The sequence below is a fragment of the Biomphalaria glabrata genome, chromosome 7, assembly GCF_947242115.1.
Source record: "Biomphalaria glabrata chromosome 7, xgBioGlab47.1, whole genome shotgun sequence".
Lineage (NCBI taxonomy): Eukaryota > Metazoa > Mollusca > Gastropoda > Planorbidae > Biomphalaria > Biomphalaria glabrata.
In genome coordinates this window covers 44,845,078-44,865,077 of record NC_074717.1, presented here as the reverse complement: position 1 = coordinate 44,865,077, position 20,000 = coordinate 44,845,078, and the positions used below count along the sequence as shown (strand labels likewise).

Genomic DNA, 20,000 nt, shown 5'->3' with positions numbered 1-20,000 from the left:
AAGCTCAGGATAGATCAGCATGGAGAGATATGCTAAAGCAGGCCAGGACCCTCCATGGGCTGTAGTGCCGTTGAGAAGGATGGAAGAGAGAGTCTAGCTCTTGTTACACAACATCAAAATGTGTATGTTGTGTGGTGGTTCAACAGACTAAGGGATAGGTGAAGGTGAAGAAGAGATAATGATCAACTTGTTGAATGTATGGTGATCTGTAGCAGAGACAACCAGTTATCATAGATGAAAAGGCATATAAGACCTTATTCCATATGCTAGGACTAATTCTTACAAGTGCTCCTTCTTCCCTAGTGCAATTAGAACAGTTGTTCTCAACCTAACTATTATATTGTGAAATCATAATTGTTGTCCTGCCTTTGTTTTAAAAAAGCTTTATAGGTAATTGACCAGTGCATCACCTGTCACAACAACCTCCAGGTCTGAAAGGAAATTTTACTTAAGACTTATACAATATAAAATATTATTATTAAAATAGTCATTGTTTATGTCCCCTCTCTCTATCTTTGAGTTTATTGCACAGCTTTGACAAGTTCCAGTAACAAAAAATACGGAAAACTAAAATATTATTAAACCAAGCTGTCAAATCAAACTCTTGTTTTTTTTTCACGTAGTTGTTACCTCTGCTTTGTACTGTACTAGCATGTTGTAACATATCTGTCCTCACAGGTAACCTGTACACACACATGAGAAAACACACTGGCCAGTTCTACAGATGTGAGCAGTGCGAGTTTAAAACGGTTAATAAGAGCCACTTAGTGGAACACATGATGACCCACGACAACCGGAGGTCTCAGTGTATGATATGTCAGAAGGATTACTCCACTCTCAAATCTCTCATTAACCATGTACGCAAATACCACACTGATAAAAAGGGGAAAGAATATCTTCAGACGTTTTTGCAGGTTCGTTATAAAAAAGGGCTTGTTGAATTGATTGAAAAAAACAATTGCTCGTTGAATTGATTGAAAAAAAAATGTTGTTGAATTGATTGAAGTTTTCGTTCATGTGATCTACAATGTCTATACTTTAATAATAATAATAAAAGTCTTTGTTATCTGTGAGCAAATTTGTTTTATAGTTGTGCATTACACATACCAATACGTTATGTATGCATCCTTATACAAGCAGTTAATGTTTCCTTAAAGGCCTTGTTCGCTCTATGATGGGAGAAGCCTGAACTTCGAGATTCCATAATCATATCCCTATACAAAAAGGGTGACAAGTCTAACTGCTCCAACTATCGAGGCATTACTCTTCTGTCAACACTTTTGTCAATAGCAGGAAAGATCTTTGCTCGAGTTGTGCTCGACCAACTAACCCACTCTGTAATGAATGGGGTCTTATCTGAAAGCCAATGTGGCTTCAGAGCCGGTAGAGGTACACGTGACATGATATTTGTTCTCCGACAATTACAAGAAAAATGCAAAGAGCAGAACCTAAACCTATACACTGCCTTTGTGTGCCTCACCAAGGCTTTCGACACAGTCAGTCGCGATGGTTTGTGGAGGATTTTGGCCAGGCTGGGATGCCCACCTACGTTCCTATCCTTTCTCAAACGTGGGACAAAAAGGCCAGATCAGACACAATGGTGACCTGTCTGATCATTTCCTAATAGAAAATGGGTGAAACAGGGCTGTGTACTTGCTCCTACTCTATTCGCGTATGCAAATTCGTTTACCGCATTCTGGAGATCATGTTCAATGTGAGCTAGCAGGTTTATCTTTTGTGTAACCATTAGTTCACTAGGAAATCTTAAGGACACCTCAATGACCAACTACGTTTTCTTAACTTAGCAAATGTTAGGTACCCACTAGAACAAGAGAGATTCAAGAACTTATCTTGAAAGCTACAATATCCTATCCTCCTTTTGGACATGAACTTGTGTTTGGCTACTAAGTGTTCCACTAGTCAGTCATCGCAACCCTTATGCTGCCTACACATGTGATACATGATTGATGTCCTCATGTTTTTTAGTGCATTTTATTTTAAGTTTTATAAATCTAAATAATATTTTTTTTAAATGTTGTCACAAGTCTTTTTGTTGTTGAGTTGTCAGATGTACAAGATGTTCCTGTGACGTGCCGGGGATTTTGTAGATATATCTCTAGATCTAAATATGTCTTAGAGATTTAATAAACGAAGATCCTTTTAATTCAAATACAGAACTTTAATTCAATGACTGGGAATCACTGTAATGTACAGAATATACAAAATAAAACTGTATCGAATGAATATCTTCTTTCAAGCTCAATAACAAATAGATTCAAATTAATACTAGATCTAATTTCACAACGAATAAAATATATGACCTGTCACTTCCAGTTACATCTCCAAAGTAATCTCTAAGTCCCGTTCTATCGAATTATTTCCTTAGCTCAGACCCCAGACACTTCCTCCAACCAATCCAATTATTCCCAGAGACTGCCAAACCAACATTTGTAGATGACATCATGGGTTTTTCTATACACTAGCACATGGGGTTTTCCATACTCCCGCGCATGGGTTTTTCCTTCAGCTGGGACAAAATGTAATAAGTTTATTACATTATGTTTATTTAAATTGATACGTGACATATACATTTCAAACTATTCTCTATCTTAGGGTCGAGGTATGAAAGGTAGAACTGTAATACATCAGTGCCACATATGTAATCGTAAGTTCAAGAAGAAGTTGGACAGAGACAGACACTTATTAGTCCACGATATCAAAGAACTGCCTCATGTCCAGCAGGTACTCTATGTTTCAATTTTAATAGCATCAACCAGTTGTTGAGAGACTGTTCCATCTGTTACTCTTTTGTTTCCTACCAGTGTGAATTATGTGATTACTGTACTCTTCTGTTTCCTATCAGTGTGAATTATGTGATTACTGTACTCTTTTGTTTCCTACCAATGTGAATTATGTGATTACTGTATTCTTCTGTTTCCCACCAGTGTGAGCTATGTGATTACTGTATTCTTTTGTTTCCTATCAGTGTGAGCTATGTGATTACTGGGCTAGTCGCAGAGTCTATCTTGACAAGCATTATTTGAAACATCGGGTGATCTATTGCTGTGCTCTGTGTAATCAGAAGGTATATGTTTTACTGACAAATGATATTCACTATTACTGCAGAGTTCTGTGAGATAATTTTTTGTGTGTGTTTTTTTAAGTCATTGATGTCATTCTTCATTTGGTTTTAGTTTTTAAGTACCACAAGACTAACAGAACACTTGACTTCAACCCATAGCAATGATATTGGAGATGTTGTATTTGACAAATTACTAGAGGAATGCATAAGTAGGTGAGTGATACTTAGGCACACTTTCAGTTCAGTTGTGGGATGTTATATTGATGTAGGGATTTATTAGGTATGAGGAACTTTCTGCACTTTTAGTTTTATCATGTAATCATAGACAATATTGCTGTAGTGTGAACCAAACAAACTAATTTGTTATTTGAAGCTATTCTTTTGGTTGATCTTTTATATCTTTTTCCTATATATTACTTACATCACCACATCTGTCAAGTACGGTTTCTTTCCCTTGTTCAATACCAAACAAAACAATTAACTACCAACAGTTAATTAACTAATTGGTTAATTTTTATTATTAATTCTTGTGTTGTCAGGTAAAAGAAATAATTGTGCAAAATTTCAGCTTGATTCAAAATTGGGTATCAGAGAAATGACGTGTACAAACTTTTTTCCAGACAGACAGAGTGAGTTGATATAAGCTTTGTAATAAGAATGAGATCAATTCATGCATTGTATTTCTATAGTATTAAAACTATTATTTCTGTAGATCCTTGTATCTCCCTGAACCACTGAATACTGCCAGTGAAGGAAGCAAGTATGTCAACTTGCCAGAGGAGTTACGGGAAATTGATCAAACAGTTCAGAATACAGAGAGTCAACAAGAACAGAACAAAATGATTACATATGAAATCAATTTAACCAATGGTGCTGACACTGGCCAGCCAAGTACAGCCACAGTTACTAATACTGGTCAATTAACTGAGGAACAATCCAATGATTTTGTTTCTGAATACAGGAAGTTTATTCATGAGTCAGGAACAGAGAGCGACTGGAAGACTCAATCAGTGAAAGACTCCGAGGCCAAAGTGGATGATGTCATGAATTCACTCCCTTGTGGGGATGAGGGTGAAGAGCCTGCTAGTTTCTCTGCCCAGAGAGACATGGATTCGAACTCTCCATCTTTGATGCTTCAGACTCCTGATTCGGAAGATGATGAAGACATAAATTCTAAAGTCAGTAGTGCAGAAGCTAGTAACGCTGATGGTAAATATTTAACAGCTTATTTTATATGTCGGTGGTCAGTTTTTGTAAATCCAACTAAGTTGGCAGACATTTCAGTTTATTATTTGTGCAACACAATAGACTCTTACTTTTATCCACAAAGAATCCTATTACTTTTGTCAACAAAGAATCCTATTAATTTTGTCAACAAAGAATCCTATTACTTTTGTCAACAAAGAATCCTATTACTTTTGTCAACAAAGAATCCTAATACTTTTGGCTACAAAGACTCTCCTTTTGTATAGAAATCTTTTGATTCACATTTCAATATTGAAGAATAGTAAGAAATGACTATATACCATGTTCCAATAGCATATTACAATCTCACATTTATTTAAACATAAAAATATAGAAGTAAGCTTTCACACAGAAGGATTCATTAATCTTAAAGTTACTTGAGAGTGTCAATCCTCAAATTTTAATGTTTGCTTTCAGAGGGTGTTGTCAGATCTGATGCCAGCAAAGAAGAGAAAATTGAAGCACTTATTAAAAGGCTGGGCTACAGAAGCATGACAATGCAAATCTTCAACAAAATGAGAGAAACATTTGGCACAGAGGAGTGCGAGTTTTGTGGTCGTTTGTTTTATAGCAAGGTGGATTATGAACCTCATCTACGAACTCATACTGGTACATTACAAATAATTATTAGTTTACATTATGCATTGTTCTTTGTTCCATTTCCATTCATTTTATTAAGGTGAGTTAGTAAGTTTGTTTGAATGACTGTTTAATTATAATCTTTTTGGAAGGAAAGTTTGTCATTTATATAGTTACTGGTAAAGTTTACAGCAATGAAGGCGGAAATTTCTTTTTAGCTGTTATGCATTCAAATTCGCTAATAATTGTGAGGATTGGGCAATCATTGCTGTTTGCATTTTACTGACATTGAAACTTTCTCTAATGTGCCAAGTTTAGAACCAAATGTCACACTTTTTGAATATGAGGACTAGATGAAGATTATTTTTAGAGCAGCAAGCATAAGGGCACATGGGACATGAGAATGGCTTGATGCCCTTGTGTATCCAAATGTGCTTTTGTAGTTCTGAGTGGGCTCTGATAAACACACGGGGACAATGTGGACAATTAAATGAGCGTCTACCTGGAGTTTCAGTTGTTTAATGAAAGATTGGTTGTTAACTTATAGACCAATGCTTATGTTCTGTTGAGAATCTACTTTCATAGATAGGGAGGAAGTATTTATAGTTGTGTTTGCCATCAGAGTAGAAATTAGAAAATATTGTGATAATATTTTAATGTTAACTCCATCTAAATAGGACACAAACCATTTGCTTGCGCCCTCTGCAGTTTTCATGCAACAACTAAAGATCAGTTAAAGAAACATTCTGAGAAGGAACATGAGAAAGTAGCCTTTCAGTGTAAGGAGTGTGACTTTTTGGCGCTGTCAAGGAATCGTCTATGGAACCATCAACTCAAACACTTGGGCATCAATGGTCTGTCTTGTCCCCAGTGTCCAGAGAAGTTTGAAGGGTTAGTACTTGGTTGCTAATGTGAGAAACCAGAGTTGCCCATTGTTCAAATTATTGTGTTGATAGGTCTGTGTTCAGATTATTGTGTTTTGATTGGTCTGTGTTCTGATTCTTGTGTTTTGATTGGTCTGTCTTCAGGATGAAGCAACTAAGAGCTCACATAATCAACACGCACAAAGAGATGGACCGTGAAACTGTGGAGAAGCTCACTGGATATAGACACAAACCATTTGGCAAGATGGGTAAACAAACTGTTCTTTAATATAGTTTAGTTTTTGAAGAGTCTAAATTTTCAACCCTAAATTATCTCATCACTACTGATAGTACTCAATGTTGTTGTTTTTTTTATTTAAATTTCTGTAGATCTAAATTGAAAAATGTGTAATTCCTAAGTAATCGTATGAGACTTTTCTCTGAAATTAAAAAAAAAAACTAATCAAAAAGGAAAATGTGGTTATATCTGTTCAACTTTGCAGATATCCTGTTTGGTAAGCCTATGTTAAACTGTTATTTAAAATGACCACCCAGTTCAACATTTTAGTATTGTATTGCTAAGTGCTCTTTGAAACCTTTTATTTTTCACACTACACTATCAACTTGCAGGGGTGTAGACGATGTGGGCCACCAAGGCTTTCTATTCCTTATGGTTAGAGGCCATACATCAAGTAATCAACCAGTGCATTCTTTATATGTGTCTGGGCTACATTTTTGTTACTCTTTTTTCCCTCTACAGTAGAGCTTTAGTGAGCAATCTTAACTCTTTCTCTCCATAATTATTTACCACATTCTGGTGGAATCAACGCTGGTATCGTCAGTTAGGAGAGAAAGAGTTAAAGAAGACACCAAGTTGTTTTGTTTTGTTTTACTTGTCCACTTTTATATCTGGTGTCGAGGACTCCAGTAAACTAAAAGCATGATGATAAAAATATTTCTTCATTTTCCAGGCAGACGCTCATTTAAGTGTCCACACTGCCCACGTGTGTTTATCAGAGCCAACTCAGAACTGCAGAAGCACATTTGGATACACGAGGGCATCAAGCCATTCTCATGTCCCATGTGCCCTTATGCTTGCCGCTCTAAAAATAATCTTCAGGTAATGCAAATGGACTAACTATATATGTCCTTGTTGTTTTTTTGTTTGTTAAGTACTAGTAGTTGAAAAATTGTTGAAAAATAAAAAATTTAATGAATTCCCCTTTCAGACCTTGTGATCTAAAGCGCAGATAATGTAAAGGTCATCTGTTTCTGTGGTCCACAGTTAACCAGAGTGTCAATTAGCTAGCACATGACCAACCGCCTTTAATTATCCTCAACTAATATCAGGTACCCAATAAAGCTGGGTGGACTCAGAGGCACCCTAATGATCCTGAACATAAAAATCCTAGTCTTCACCAGGATTTGAATCCGGGACTTCTCAGTTCAGAATCCAAGTGTTTTACCACATCAGCCACTGCACCTAATTAGAAATGTTTAAGAAACATTCTAGGCATTTTAAATACTAAATCAAAACAACTTTCAGTTGGCTTGAAATAGAGACTTAACTATTCTTATTGTTAATCACATACAGACTCATTCTATTCATATTACTATCAAAAAGCCGAGATCTGTTTTAAATGTCTGATGTTTTCTTTCAAGGCCCACATGTTGCGTCATTCTGCTGAAAAGCCATTCTCCTGTTCAGAGTGTGGAAAAGACTATAAATCGAGGACTGCACTTCGATGGCATGTCAGGGCTCATACATCTGGCAAACTGTTTATCTGTGATAAGTAAGTTTTAGAGTTTTAGAGCTAATTACTTTTTTATGTATCCAATCACACACTTATTAAACTTAACAATTCCAATAAGTCTCTTTGTTTTAAGCCATCAATTTAATGCATAACTAGGTCTTTCTGTTATAAGCGGTAGACATAGTGCATAACTAGGTCTCTTTGTTTTAAGCCATCAATTTAATGCATAACTAGGGTCTCTTTGTTTTAAGCCATCAATTTAATGCATAACTAGGGCTTTCTGTTATAAGCGGTAGACATAGTGCATAACTAGGGCTTTCTGTTATAAGCGGTAGACATAGTGCATAACTAGGGCTTTCTGTTATAAGCGGTAGACATAGTGCATAACTAGGGCTTTCTGTTATAAGCGGTAGACATAGTGCATAACTAGGGCTTTCTGTTATAAGGGGTAGACATAGTGCATAACTAGGTCTCTTTGTTTTAAGCCATCAATTTAATGCTTAACAGGACCAAGATGCTCTGTTTTGAGAGATCAACTTCATGCATAACCAGAGCTTTCTGTTTTAAGCCATTGACTTAATGCATCATAGCAGCATAACCTGGACTCTTTTAAGTTGTTATTGTAATGTTTAACCAGAGCTCTCTGTTTTAAGCCATCAACTTAATTCATAGCCAGAGCTCTCTGCTGTAAATATCTGCCATAAATCTTGATTTATGTGATGCACCGTGAAGAAAAGTCTTGGCCTGATAAATTCTTTCTTTTTTTTAATTTTTACATTATATTTCTTTTGACTTTTTATGAATAATTTTTTTTTTCAAGTTCATTAAAATTCATTTTAACTAGTTTCATTTCTTGATGAATAATGTAATTTGTTCTCTGTAGGTGTCCTTATAAAGCAACACAAAGCAGCCATCTAAAGCGTCACATGGAGACTCATGATATTTTAAAAAGATTTCTATGCAGACACTGTGATTTTTCTGCCAATACACTTGGCTATATGAAAATTCATTATGCTAAAATTCATAAGGTGAGTGAGTCATTGTAAAATATTTTTTATATTTTTTGTGCAATCATACACTGAAATAAACTTATAAAATGTGTGTAAGCTCTGGGCACTGGTTCTGGTAAAAGGATAATCAGATTGTTCATTTTTTCCCCATCTATTCTCATCACCAGATGTCTTTTTGAACAATACCTAGAACAATATCACTCTTAGTTGACATTTTTTTTCTCTTGCCTTTCACTCCAGAGTTTCCAAGTGATCTCTTCAGGGAATTGGGCAACTTTTATCAAAACAAACATTTTTTTTCTCTTTTCAAATTTTGACTGTTGCTGACCTGCAGTGTCAACTGTTAATAAATGTTGCTACTTTCTTTAGTGTTCAATTCCCTTATACTTCTTGTCACTGCTTCTCAAAGCAAAACAACATTAAAGATGAATAGATGAATCTAAGCTGACAACAGTAAAGATGAATAGATGAATCTAAGCTGACAACAGTAAAGATGAATAGATGAATCTAAGCTGACAACAGTAAAGATGAATAGATGAATCTAAGCTGACAACAGTAAAGATGAATAGATGAATCTAAGCTGACAACAGTAAAGATGAATAGATGAATCTAAGCTGACAACAGTAAAGATGAATAGATGAATCTAAGCTGACAACAGTAAAGATGAATAGATGAATCTAAGCTGACAACATTAAAGATGAATAGATGAATCTAAGCTGACAACATTAAATATGAATAGATGAATCTAAGCTGACAACATTAAAGATGAATAGATGAATCTAAGCTGACAACATTAAAGATGAATAGATGAATCTAAGCTGACAACATTAAATATGAATAGATGAATCTAAGCTGACAACATTAAAGATGAATAGATGAATCTAAGCTGACAACATTTAAGATGAATAGATGAATCTAAGCTGACAACATTAAAGATGAATAGATGAATCTAAGCTGACAACAGTAAAGATGAATAGATGAATCTAAGCTGACAACATTAAAGATGAATAGATGAATCTAAGCTGACAACATTAAAGATGAATAGATGAATCTAAGCTGACAACATTAAAGATGAATAGATGAATCTAAGCTGACAACATTAAAGGTGAATAGATGAATCTAAGCTGACAACATTAAAGGTGAATAGATGAATCTAAGCTGACAACATTAAAGGTGAATAGATGAATCTAAGCTGACAACATTAAAGATGAATAGATGAATCTAAGCTGACAACATTTAAGATGAATAGATGAATCTAAGATGACAACATTAAAGATGAATAGATGAATCTAAGCTGACAACAGTAAAGATGAATAGATGAATCTAAGCTGACAACATTAAAGATGAATAGATGAATCTAAGCTGACAACATTAAAGATGAATAGATGAATCTAAGCTGACAACATTAAAGATGAATAGATGAATCTAAGCTGACAACATTAAAGATGAATAGATGAATCTAAGCTGACAACATTAAAGGTGAATAGATGAATCTAAGCTGACAACATTAAAGGTGAATAGATGAATCTAAGCTGACAACATTAAAGGTGAATAGATGAATCTAAGCTGACAACATTACAGATGAATAGATGAATCTAAGCTGACAACATTAAAGATGAATAGATGAATCTAAGCTGACAACATTAAATATGAATAGATGAATCTAAGCTGACAACATTAAAGATGAATAGATGAATCTAAGCTGACAACATTAAAGATGAATAGATGAATCTAAGCTGACAACATTAAATATGAATAGATGAATCTAAGCTGACAACATTAAAGATGAATAGATGAATCTAAGCTGACAACATTAAAGATGAATAGATGAATCTAAGCTGACAACATTAAATATGAATAGATGAATCTAAGCTGACAACATTAAAGATGAATAGATGAATCTAAGCTGACAACATTTAAGATGAATAGATGAATCTAAGCTGACAACATTAAAGATGAATAGATGAATCTAAGCTGACAACAGTAAAGATGAATAGATGAATCTAAGCTGACAACATTAAAGATGAATAGATGAATCTAAGCTGACAACATTAAAGATGAATAGATGAATCTAAGCTGACAACATTAAAGATGAATAGATGAATCTAAGCTGACAACATTAAAGGTGAATAGATGAATCTAAGCTGACAACATTAAAGGTGAATAGATGAATCTAAGCTGACAACATTAAAGGTGAATAGATGAATCTAAGCTGACAACATTAAAGATGAATAGATGAATCTAAGCTGACAACATTTAAGATGAATAGATGAATCTAAGATGACAACATTAAAGATGAATAGATGAATCTAAGCTGACAACAGTAAAGATGAATAGATGAATCTAAGCTGACAACATTAAAGATGAATAGATGAATCTAAGCTGACAACATTAAAGATGAATAGATGAATCTAAGCTGACAACATTAAAGATGAATAGATGAATCTAAGCTGACAACATTAAAGATGAATAGATGAATCTAAGCTGACAACATTAAAGGTGAATAGATGAATCTAAGCTGACAACATTAAAGGTGAATAGATGAATCTAAGCTGACAACATTAAAGGTGAATAGATGAATCTAAGCTGACAACATTACAGATGAATAGATGAATCTAAGCTGACAACATTAAAGATGAATAGATGAATCTAAGCTGACAACATTAAATATGAATAGATGAATCTAAGCTGACAACATTAAAGATGAATAGATGAATCTAAGCTGACAACATTAAAGATGAATAGATGAATCTAAGCTGACAACATTAAATATGAATAGATGAATCTAAGCTGACAACATTAAAGATGAATAGATGAATCTAAGCTGACAACATTTAAGATGAATAGATGAATCTAAGCTGACAACATTAAAGATGAATAGATGAATCTAAGCTGACAACAGTAAAGATGAATAGATGAATCTAAGCTGACAACATTAAAGATGAATAGATGAATCTAAGCTGACAACATTAAAGATGAATAGATGAATCTAAGCTGACAACATTAAAGATGAATAGATGAATCTAAGCTGACAACATTAAAGGTGAATAGATGAATCTAAGCTGACAACATTAAAGGTGAATAGATGAATCTAAGCTGACAACATTAAAGGTGAATAGATGAATCTAAGCTGACAACATTAAAGATGAATAGATGAATCTAAGCTGACAACATTTAAGATGAATAGATGAATCTAAGATGACAACATTAAAGATGAATAGATGAATCTAAGCTGACAACAGTAAAGATGAATAGATGAATCTAAGCTGACAACATTAAAGATGAATAGATGAATCTAAGCTGACAACATTAAAGATGAATAGATGAATCTAAGCTGACAACATTAAAGATGAATAGATGAATCTAAGCTGACAACATTAAAGATGAATAGATGAATCTAAGCTGACAACATTAAAGGTGAATAGATGAATCTAAGCTGACAACATTAAAGGTGAATAGATGAATCTAAGCTGACAACATTAAAGGTGAATAGATGAATCTAAGCTGACAACATTACAGATGAATAGATGAATCTAAGCTGACAACATTAAAGATGAATAGATGAATCTAAGCTGACAATTGCTCTTTCTCTGTCTTATCTATCTTGTTAAATACAGACATTACTTCATAAAAGATTTTTAAGTCCTATGTGTGTCCCTAGGTCAACGTAGTCATCTTCTTTTTTGAAGCAATGTCTGTATTATATAAGATAAGATTTAAATCAATGACTTAAATTCTGCCAAGTCATTGGTTTTCCTGGCTGGCTCAGGCAACCCATTCCATGCTCTAATAGCACTAGGGAAGAAGGAGCATTTGTAAAAATTAACCCTAACATATGGAACAAGGAATGTGCCTTTATCTTTGTGTCTTTCTGAGTATTTTATTAGATTTTGTTTTTGTATTTGAAGATAATGGTTCAGTATTTTATGTATAATTGCTACTTTACTTTTAAGTCATCTATCCTGAAAGGTATCAAAATTTAATGTATCTATCTGTATTTTAAGAAGTTCAGTTGAACTATGTAACATTTTATAAAACCAAGATTTTATTTAAAAATTGTTTTCAGGGGAAAGAATTTGTTCATGAGGAGGTTGTCAATCCAAGTTCTATGTCTCCAGAAAAAAGAGTTTACAAATGTCTAAGTTGTGGTTATCTCTTTGGTAACTTGTCAGACTTGAAACGTCATCTCAAAATAAGACATCATGTCCAAATGCAAGATATTGCTGGCATGGAACAAATGCAGATTTCTGAAGTAGAGGTAACACTTTAAAACTAAAAATTGATTCGTTTCTAACTCCAATGAAATATTCATAAAATATATTTCTAAAAATCAAACATAATTATTTTATTCATATGCAATGATAGCTTGGTTGATAATACATTACAAACAGTGCTATTTTTAGCAAACATTGGTAAAACGGGCTATGATTACTAGCTTTGTTTGAATATCTGTTTCCTTAAAATGGCCCATGAATGAAGACAGTGCAAGTATTGGATCTTGTTAAGTTTCAGATGTTCCTTCATTAATGGAGATTATTATTGATGAGCCCAACCGTCCTGCAAGGGATAACAGTGGTCAGGGTTCAAAGGTGGGACCATTGCAAACAGCTTTTTCAGAAAGTCTAGTGACATGATGGATAAATAGCTACATCTGGTTACATTTACTGCATCTCCGTCTAATAATATTCTAGTTGTCAATATCTTATTATTGTTCATAACAAGCTGATACAGACTGCTTCCTTGTAGGATCCATCTGGTCTACTGATCTGATCTAATGGCCCCCAATATCGACACTGTCATCATGGCTTCACACAACATAAAGCAGCGCTATGGCACCCCTGTAATAATGCAATGGGTACTAAGTCACATAGTTGTGACTGGCAACACTATTGCAGACTCCTTAGCCCACCATGGAGGGCAAAGTCTACCCACTGAACAGGCTGTAAGTTTTCATCATGCTCTGGCTATAATTCAAAAAACAGAAATGGAAAAGTGGTTTGAGTGTTGGGACAAGCCCCAAAAAGCCCGTGGAGTCTGACCGCACTTCCCTTGGAGGCTGTCCAGGCCTGAGCAAGCTATTATAGCACAGTGCAGGAAAGGCCACTGTCCTGTTGGCTCATATTTCTCACGGCTATGGCCAAATTTCAATTCACGGTGCCCCCACTGCTGGGAAGAAGAGGAAACCGTGTCTCATATTCTGTTTGACTGCCCCAGACTTGCTGATCTTTGCCTCGACAGGTCTGGGAAACCAAAAATTCTTGACCTGTATGGTGACGTGTATGCACTATGCAAGACAGCAGGGTTTCTGTCCTGGGCTTTTGCAAGAGAGGATTTAAGTCTCTCAAGCCCTCACTCAAATGGAGTTTGATGATGGTGATGATGATCTGATCTACTTCTCCAATGATTTTAGTCACAACCTGTCTTGGAGGTTCCACACATCTCCTTGCTGAGTGAGAACAAAGCCATTAAGTAGCGAAGGCAAACTGTGGAGTTACATTGTGAATGTGCTACTTTAAAATAAGGTGAACCTAGCATGTCTGCTCAGGCTCCTCTTCAGCTTTGGCATATTCCAAAGTTTCCTTGATGCTTTCTTTGCAACATCCTGGAGGTGCTTACTGTGATTTGTCTTTTGTCCATCCAACAAACATTTTGACAGCGTTTAAGTGGCAGTCAAATTTTCCTATCCCTGGAGGAAGCCCTCCATGTTCTTTTGCAGATAGTTAGTCGTGTGTATCTCTCTATCACATCTTTAAAGGCAGGAATTTATTTTGTACTAGGTTGTACAGTATGAAGATGGTTCAACAACAGATATACAACCACCCAACAGTCTAGCTAAACAATCCCCAAGTGAGGAACAAACACAAGGTTAGTAACTCTATACACATTACAGTGACACACTACAGTGACACACTACAGTGACACACTACTGTGACACATCACAGTGACACATCACAGTGACACATCACAGTGACACATTACAGTGACACATTACAGTGACACATCACAGTGACACATTACAGTGACACATCACAGTGACACATCACAGTGACACATCACAGTGACACATCACAGTGACACATCACAGTGACACATTACAGTGACACATTACAGTGACACATTACAGTGACACACTACAGTGATGAATCATTCTGTTAGGGGATGATGACCCTAGGAATTGATACAAATTAGACAAAGCTGACATCTAGCGACAATTGCTTTTAAATGTGTAAAAAATCACAGGTTAAAGTTTTGTTTAGGACTTAAGAATATTTTTACTTAGGATATTATTTGTTGGACAAAAAAATTGTTTTAGCTTAAAAATTGTTTTATGCAAATGTATCTACAAGATCAATGGCACGCCAGAGTATCTTTATCATTTAATTTCTTAAGACAAGCATCATCATCATGGTCTATCATGCTGTTACATAGCAATACTTTTTATCTGATTATAGTAGAACTATTATAATGACACAATTACTTTGCTTCCTGATCTGTCTTTATTTAACTTTGTTTATAACTTTAAATTAGCCAAGGGGGCTAATTTTGTGTTCACTTGTAACAAACCACTTCAGCACTTGCTCACCATGAAATCTCTACTGTAGAATGTCTGCATTCTTTTTTTTTTTTTTTCATTTTAACATAAAAATAAGACTTATTGTCATTAACACACATTTTTTAAAAAGTAACGAAAGTACTCACTGGTAATTTCTTTGAAACTTAATTGTATGCTTTTTTTTTTGTCTGTAATAATGTTTTTATAACAGGAGTGAAATCATTGTATGAATACTTGTTTTGACCGATCCACTCTGCTCTCTTATAATGTTTGGTATGACTTGCTTCATTAGGTGAGCTACAACTCCAGATTCCTAATGAGGATGGCAGCTTGTCAGTGTCAGCTTCTTATATTTTACAGCAGCTCATTGGAATGTCACAGGTAGGATAAAGTCTCTAGAGACTTAGGACATCAAAGTTTGGAAGTAGACTCTTAAGAAAATCATAAATAGAAAACAAGTCTCTAGAGACTTAGGACATCAAAGTTTGGAAGTAGACTCTTAAGAAAATCACACATAGAAAACAAGTCTCTAGAGACTTAGGACATCAAAGTTTGGAAGTAGACTCTTAAGAAAATCATAAATAGAAAACAAGTCTCTAGAGACTTAGGACATCAAAGTTTGGAAGTAGACTCTTAAGAAAATCATAAATAGAAAACAAGTCTCTAGAGACTTAGGACATCAAAGTTTGGAAGTAGACTCTTAAGAAAATCAACACAGAAAATAATTAGTAATGAGAGCAGTATTTGAATACTTCAGCAATGATTATCTATGGAGTATTTTTTTATTTTTTTGGTTAGTGAATTCCTTGAAAAAGACACTTCTGATAGTTTTTGTGTTAACTTCAGAATGGAGAAACCAAGCTGAGAGTTGTCAATGAGAATGGACAGCCGTTAGATATAAGTGTTCAGCAAGATGGCCAGTTCTTGTTCACCAGCGGGTCTAATGAATCGCAGCCTGGCAACCAGTTTGTTATTTACTACAATAACGAAGAGATGGTTAGTTGTAGAGTTAACTTCTCATATTTCTTGTGTTAGTTTCAGTTGGTTCAAGGATATAGTTCCTATATTTATCATCCGGGCAATGAATTTGGGAGGTTTAAATGTTTGTGTTGATCAATCCGCCCTTAGGTAGGCCAAGTCATTATTTCTTTATGAGTGAAACCTTGTGTACCTGTAGCTTAAATATGTATTCCTTTAGAGAAGACTGGGATTTTGAACTTTGTGATTTTTAATGTGTTCCTGACATACATTGGGGAAGTAATGGCTGGTCACATGACACCCTTGTTAACTGTCAGCCACAGAAACATAACGAGCTTTACATCATCTTCCCCCACAGATCGAAAGATCTGAAAGGTGTACCTTTTATTTTACTTATCATTCAAGCCACTAAAAGTGTAACTTTTTATTATTTGATAGGTTACTTATAAGACAACCCTTTGAAAAGTTAAGCGTGATCAGGTCTCCTCTCTTCTATGTGTCCAGATTTTTTTTTTATGCGGGGTTTAATTCTTGAATGTTTGTAGGATTCAGTAGTAGAAAAACATCTTTTTCAAATTATTTCTACTGATACTACTAAGCTTATCAGTTGGTAGTTGTTTTTTTTGTTTTGGCATGCTTAGAAAAAAAAATATTTCAAAAGGCTATGGATATATTAACCTTTAAACATCTTAGCATTATCAGGTGAGATTGAATAGAAAAGGTAGAACATCAAAGACAAAGCATGTTCTGTTTCCCTTCATGTGATCTGCTCAATATTTTCTTCTATACTTAAATATTGCTAGCTAGCCCCAGTGTTCAAAATACTCTTTCAGGCTTCACTTAACCAGGGCAGAGTACCAAAGGACTGGAAAGAAGCTAATGTCACCCCCCTATTTAAAAAAGGAGAAAAATCTGACCCAGGAAACTACAGACCAGAATCACTTACCAGCATCACATGTAAAATCCTAGAACACATAATATGTAGCAACATCATAAACCACTTAGACAAACATAATGTCCTCACACCATACCAACATGGCTTTAGGAAATATAGATCATGTGAAACACAACTAATAGGACTAATTGATGATTTTTCAAAAGGTTTAGATAATAGTGAACAAATAGATGCTATCTTACTAGATTTTTCTAAGGCTCTTGACAAAGTTCACCACCATAGTTTGCTTAAAAAATTAAAATATTTCGGCATTAATGGTTCACTGCATCAGTGGATTAAAGATTTTCTGATAGGGAGAGAACAAACTGTAATAATAAATGGCTCTAAATCAACACCGATAACAGTAAACTCAGGTGTACCTCAAGGAACAGTCTTGGGTCCACTACTATTTTTAATTTACATAAATGATTTACCAAATTGCATTACCTCAGGAACAAAAGTCAGATTATTTGCAGACAATTGCATAATATATAGAACAATAAAAACAACACAGGACACAGATATTTTACAAAGAGAATTAGATGAATTACAGAAATGGGAATCAAATTGGAGCATGTCTTTCCACCCAGAAAAATGTCAGTTGTTAAGAGTAACAAAAAAACTAAAACAAATTAATTCCACTTATCTTATTCATGGCAAACCAGTAAGACAGACTAAAAACGCAAAATACCTAGGTGTTATAATAAATGAAAAACTGTCATGGAATCCACATATTGATGAAACTACAAAAAAATCAAACAAAGCATTAGGATTTATTAAAAGAAATTTCTATAAATCAAATAAGAACATAAAACTAAAATGTTATTTAACCTTGGTTAGGCCAATAATAGAATATGCATCCTCCGTTTGGGACCCCTCAACTCAAGAAAACATTAAAAAACTGGAACAGACACAAAATAGAGCAGTGAGATTCATAACAAACGAATATTCACATTTGACTAGAGTAACACCTTTAGTAAAATCACTAAATTTAGAAAGCCTTCAGGACAGAAGGCTCAAAAGTAAAGTAGCAATCATACATAAAACACTGAACCATAATCTTCAAATACAGAAACAAAATTTAATAAAATACTCTGAAAGACACAAAGATAAAGGCACATTCCCATATGCTAGGACAAATTTGTACAAACACTCCTTCTTCCCTAGTGCTATTAGAGCATGGAATGGGTTGCCTGAGCTAGCCAGGAAAACCAGTGACTTGGCTGAATTTAAGTCATTGGTTAATATGCATGACTAAATACATGACGCGTAGGACGTAATCATCTTCTTTTTTGAAGTAACGTCTGTATCATATAAGATAAGATATTGCCTTAGATCAGTGATTCCCAAACTTTTTTTTGTCTCGTAGACTCTTGGAAGTCTTCCTAGACCACTTTGGGAATCACAGCCTTAGATTGTATTTCTTCTTTATGATTTTTGTAGTCTCTAAACAATTATTGAAGAAGGTATTAGAATTTTTTTTTTAATTATTGAAGGACGTATTAGAATAAAAATATAAAAAGTAAAGTTCCCCTTTCAGATCTTGCGATCTATAGGGCAGATGATGTAAAGATCATCTGTTTCTGTGGCCCATGGTTAACGAGGGTGTAGTGTGAACATCCGCCTTTACTTTTCCTCTTCTAATGTTAGGTACCCATTAGAGCTGAGTGGACTCAAGAGGTGCCCTTAAGATCCCGAAATAAAAAATCCCAGTCTTCACCAGGATTTGCACCCGGACCCCCAGTTTGGAAGTCAAGCACTTTACCACTCAGCCACTGTGCCTCCAGAAACAAAATATAAGCTTAATGTTTATTTAATGAGTATTTAAGTTAATTAGAAGATAAACTGGTTAATATTAAAAGAAATTCTGTCTGTCTGTGACATTTTTATTGTTTTTTTCTTTCTTTGTTGTCAGTCTCCCAGTGTGTGTGATAGTTCAACCAGCGCAAACATTCCTTTGATGCCTTCAAGAAGTCAAGTAGAAACTCAGATGGCCTTAGTTAAAGGTGCAAAGCAGGACAGTCAGTTTATTAGTTCAGTAGGAGCTGATGTCCAGATGATGATCCCAGATGGGGAATTGCTTCATGTTGACGTGGAGACCCAGGTAATTTCTCAAGAAAGTGACTCTGACCAACTCATCCCCAGCAGCAGTGAAAGCCAGCTTACAGAAGCAGAGAACGGTCAGTATGTCCATGCTGAGCAAGTCAGCTACAACAGCGACTTCATTTCTGACCACAAAGATAGTGGCCGTACTTTAGTAGGTGATAGTTCTCTTGTAGGTGTGCAAGAACTCTCAGTATTAGAAATTGTGGAGGCATCTCTTCAATGAAAATCAAGGTGTGTGTGCTGTTGTTGTGGCTTCTAAGTATTTCAGATCATGAGTACACGGGTTGTATATTATTATGAGACAATTTATTTATGCTCTATGTGTGTTGACGGACAGATTGATATTTCTTTTTATTTCAAGGAATAATTTCTTTGAACTCATAATGAAATAACTGATAATTATATATAAAATATATTGTTATTTATTTTTGTTATGACATTAAATGTTGACTTGAATCAATCAAAATGTGTTCAGATTTGTCTTACTTTAATTCATATAGCAACTAATCAGTGACAGAAAGTAATATTTCTTATTACACATTGGCGTAATATTTTCAGCCTAATTCAGAAACATCATATAATAATACATTATGATACATGTAATTATCTTCTGTAATTTATCAGAAAGATTTAAAATTGAATGTTGAAAATATTTTAAAACTTCAACTGCTACAAATTATTGTTAGTTTTAAGGAAAAGAAAAGGTTTTACTCAAATAGTTCACTTCTTAAGTGTTGTGGATTACATATTTAGTAGAACATCTTTGCAATGGTTACATGAAATTGCAAAATATAATGAAAAAGACATTTTTTGTAAGATTTTTTATGGTTATTAAATGTGATATATATTGTATAGCAGCTTATAAGCTGCTGGTTAAGATGCATCTAAAGCAGTGT

The 20,000-nt window shown here is 34.6% G+C and overlaps 1 protein-coding gene across 3 annotated transcripts in view; it reads left to right on the top strand.

Annotated features, from left to right (window-relative positions):
- LOC106063957 (zinc finger protein ZFAT-like) overlaps positions 1-19,574 on the top strand; it is a 32,681-nt gene extending 13,107 nt beyond the window's left edge. For all 3 annotated transcript variants that reach the window (XM_056034598.1, XM_056034600.1, XM_056034599.1), the window contains 16 exons: positions 679-914; positions 2,614-2,742; positions 2,987-3,085; positions 3,195-3,295; positions 3,795-4,291; positions 4,745-4,936; positions 5,584-5,797; positions 5,935-6,038; positions 6,741-6,889; positions 7,432-7,562; positions 8,407-8,551; positions 12,600-12,791; positions 14,311-14,398; positions 15,379-15,467; positions 15,933-16,082; positions 18,914-19,574. In XM_056034598.1, the coding sequence (XP_055890573.1) occupies positions 679-914; positions 2,614-2,742; positions 2,987-3,085; positions 3,195-3,295; positions 3,795-4,291; positions 4,745-4,936; positions 5,584-5,797; positions 5,935-6,038; positions 6,741-6,889; positions 7,432-7,562; positions 8,407-8,551; positions 12,600-12,791; positions 14,311-14,398; positions 15,379-15,467; positions 15,933-16,082; positions 18,914-19,327 (2,930 nt within the window). In that variant the 3' untranslated portion in view covers positions 19,328-19,574. The remainder of the gene's footprint in view (positions 1-678; positions 915-2,613; positions 2,743-2,986; positions 3,086-3,194; positions 3,296-3,794; positions 4,292-4,744; positions 4,937-5,583; positions 5,798-5,934; positions 6,039-6,740; positions 6,890-7,431; positions 7,563-8,406; positions 8,552-12,599; positions 12,792-14,310; positions 14,399-15,378; positions 15,468-15,932; positions 16,083-18,913) is intronic.
- The last annotated feature ends 426 nt before the right edge of the window (positions 19,575-20,000 follow it).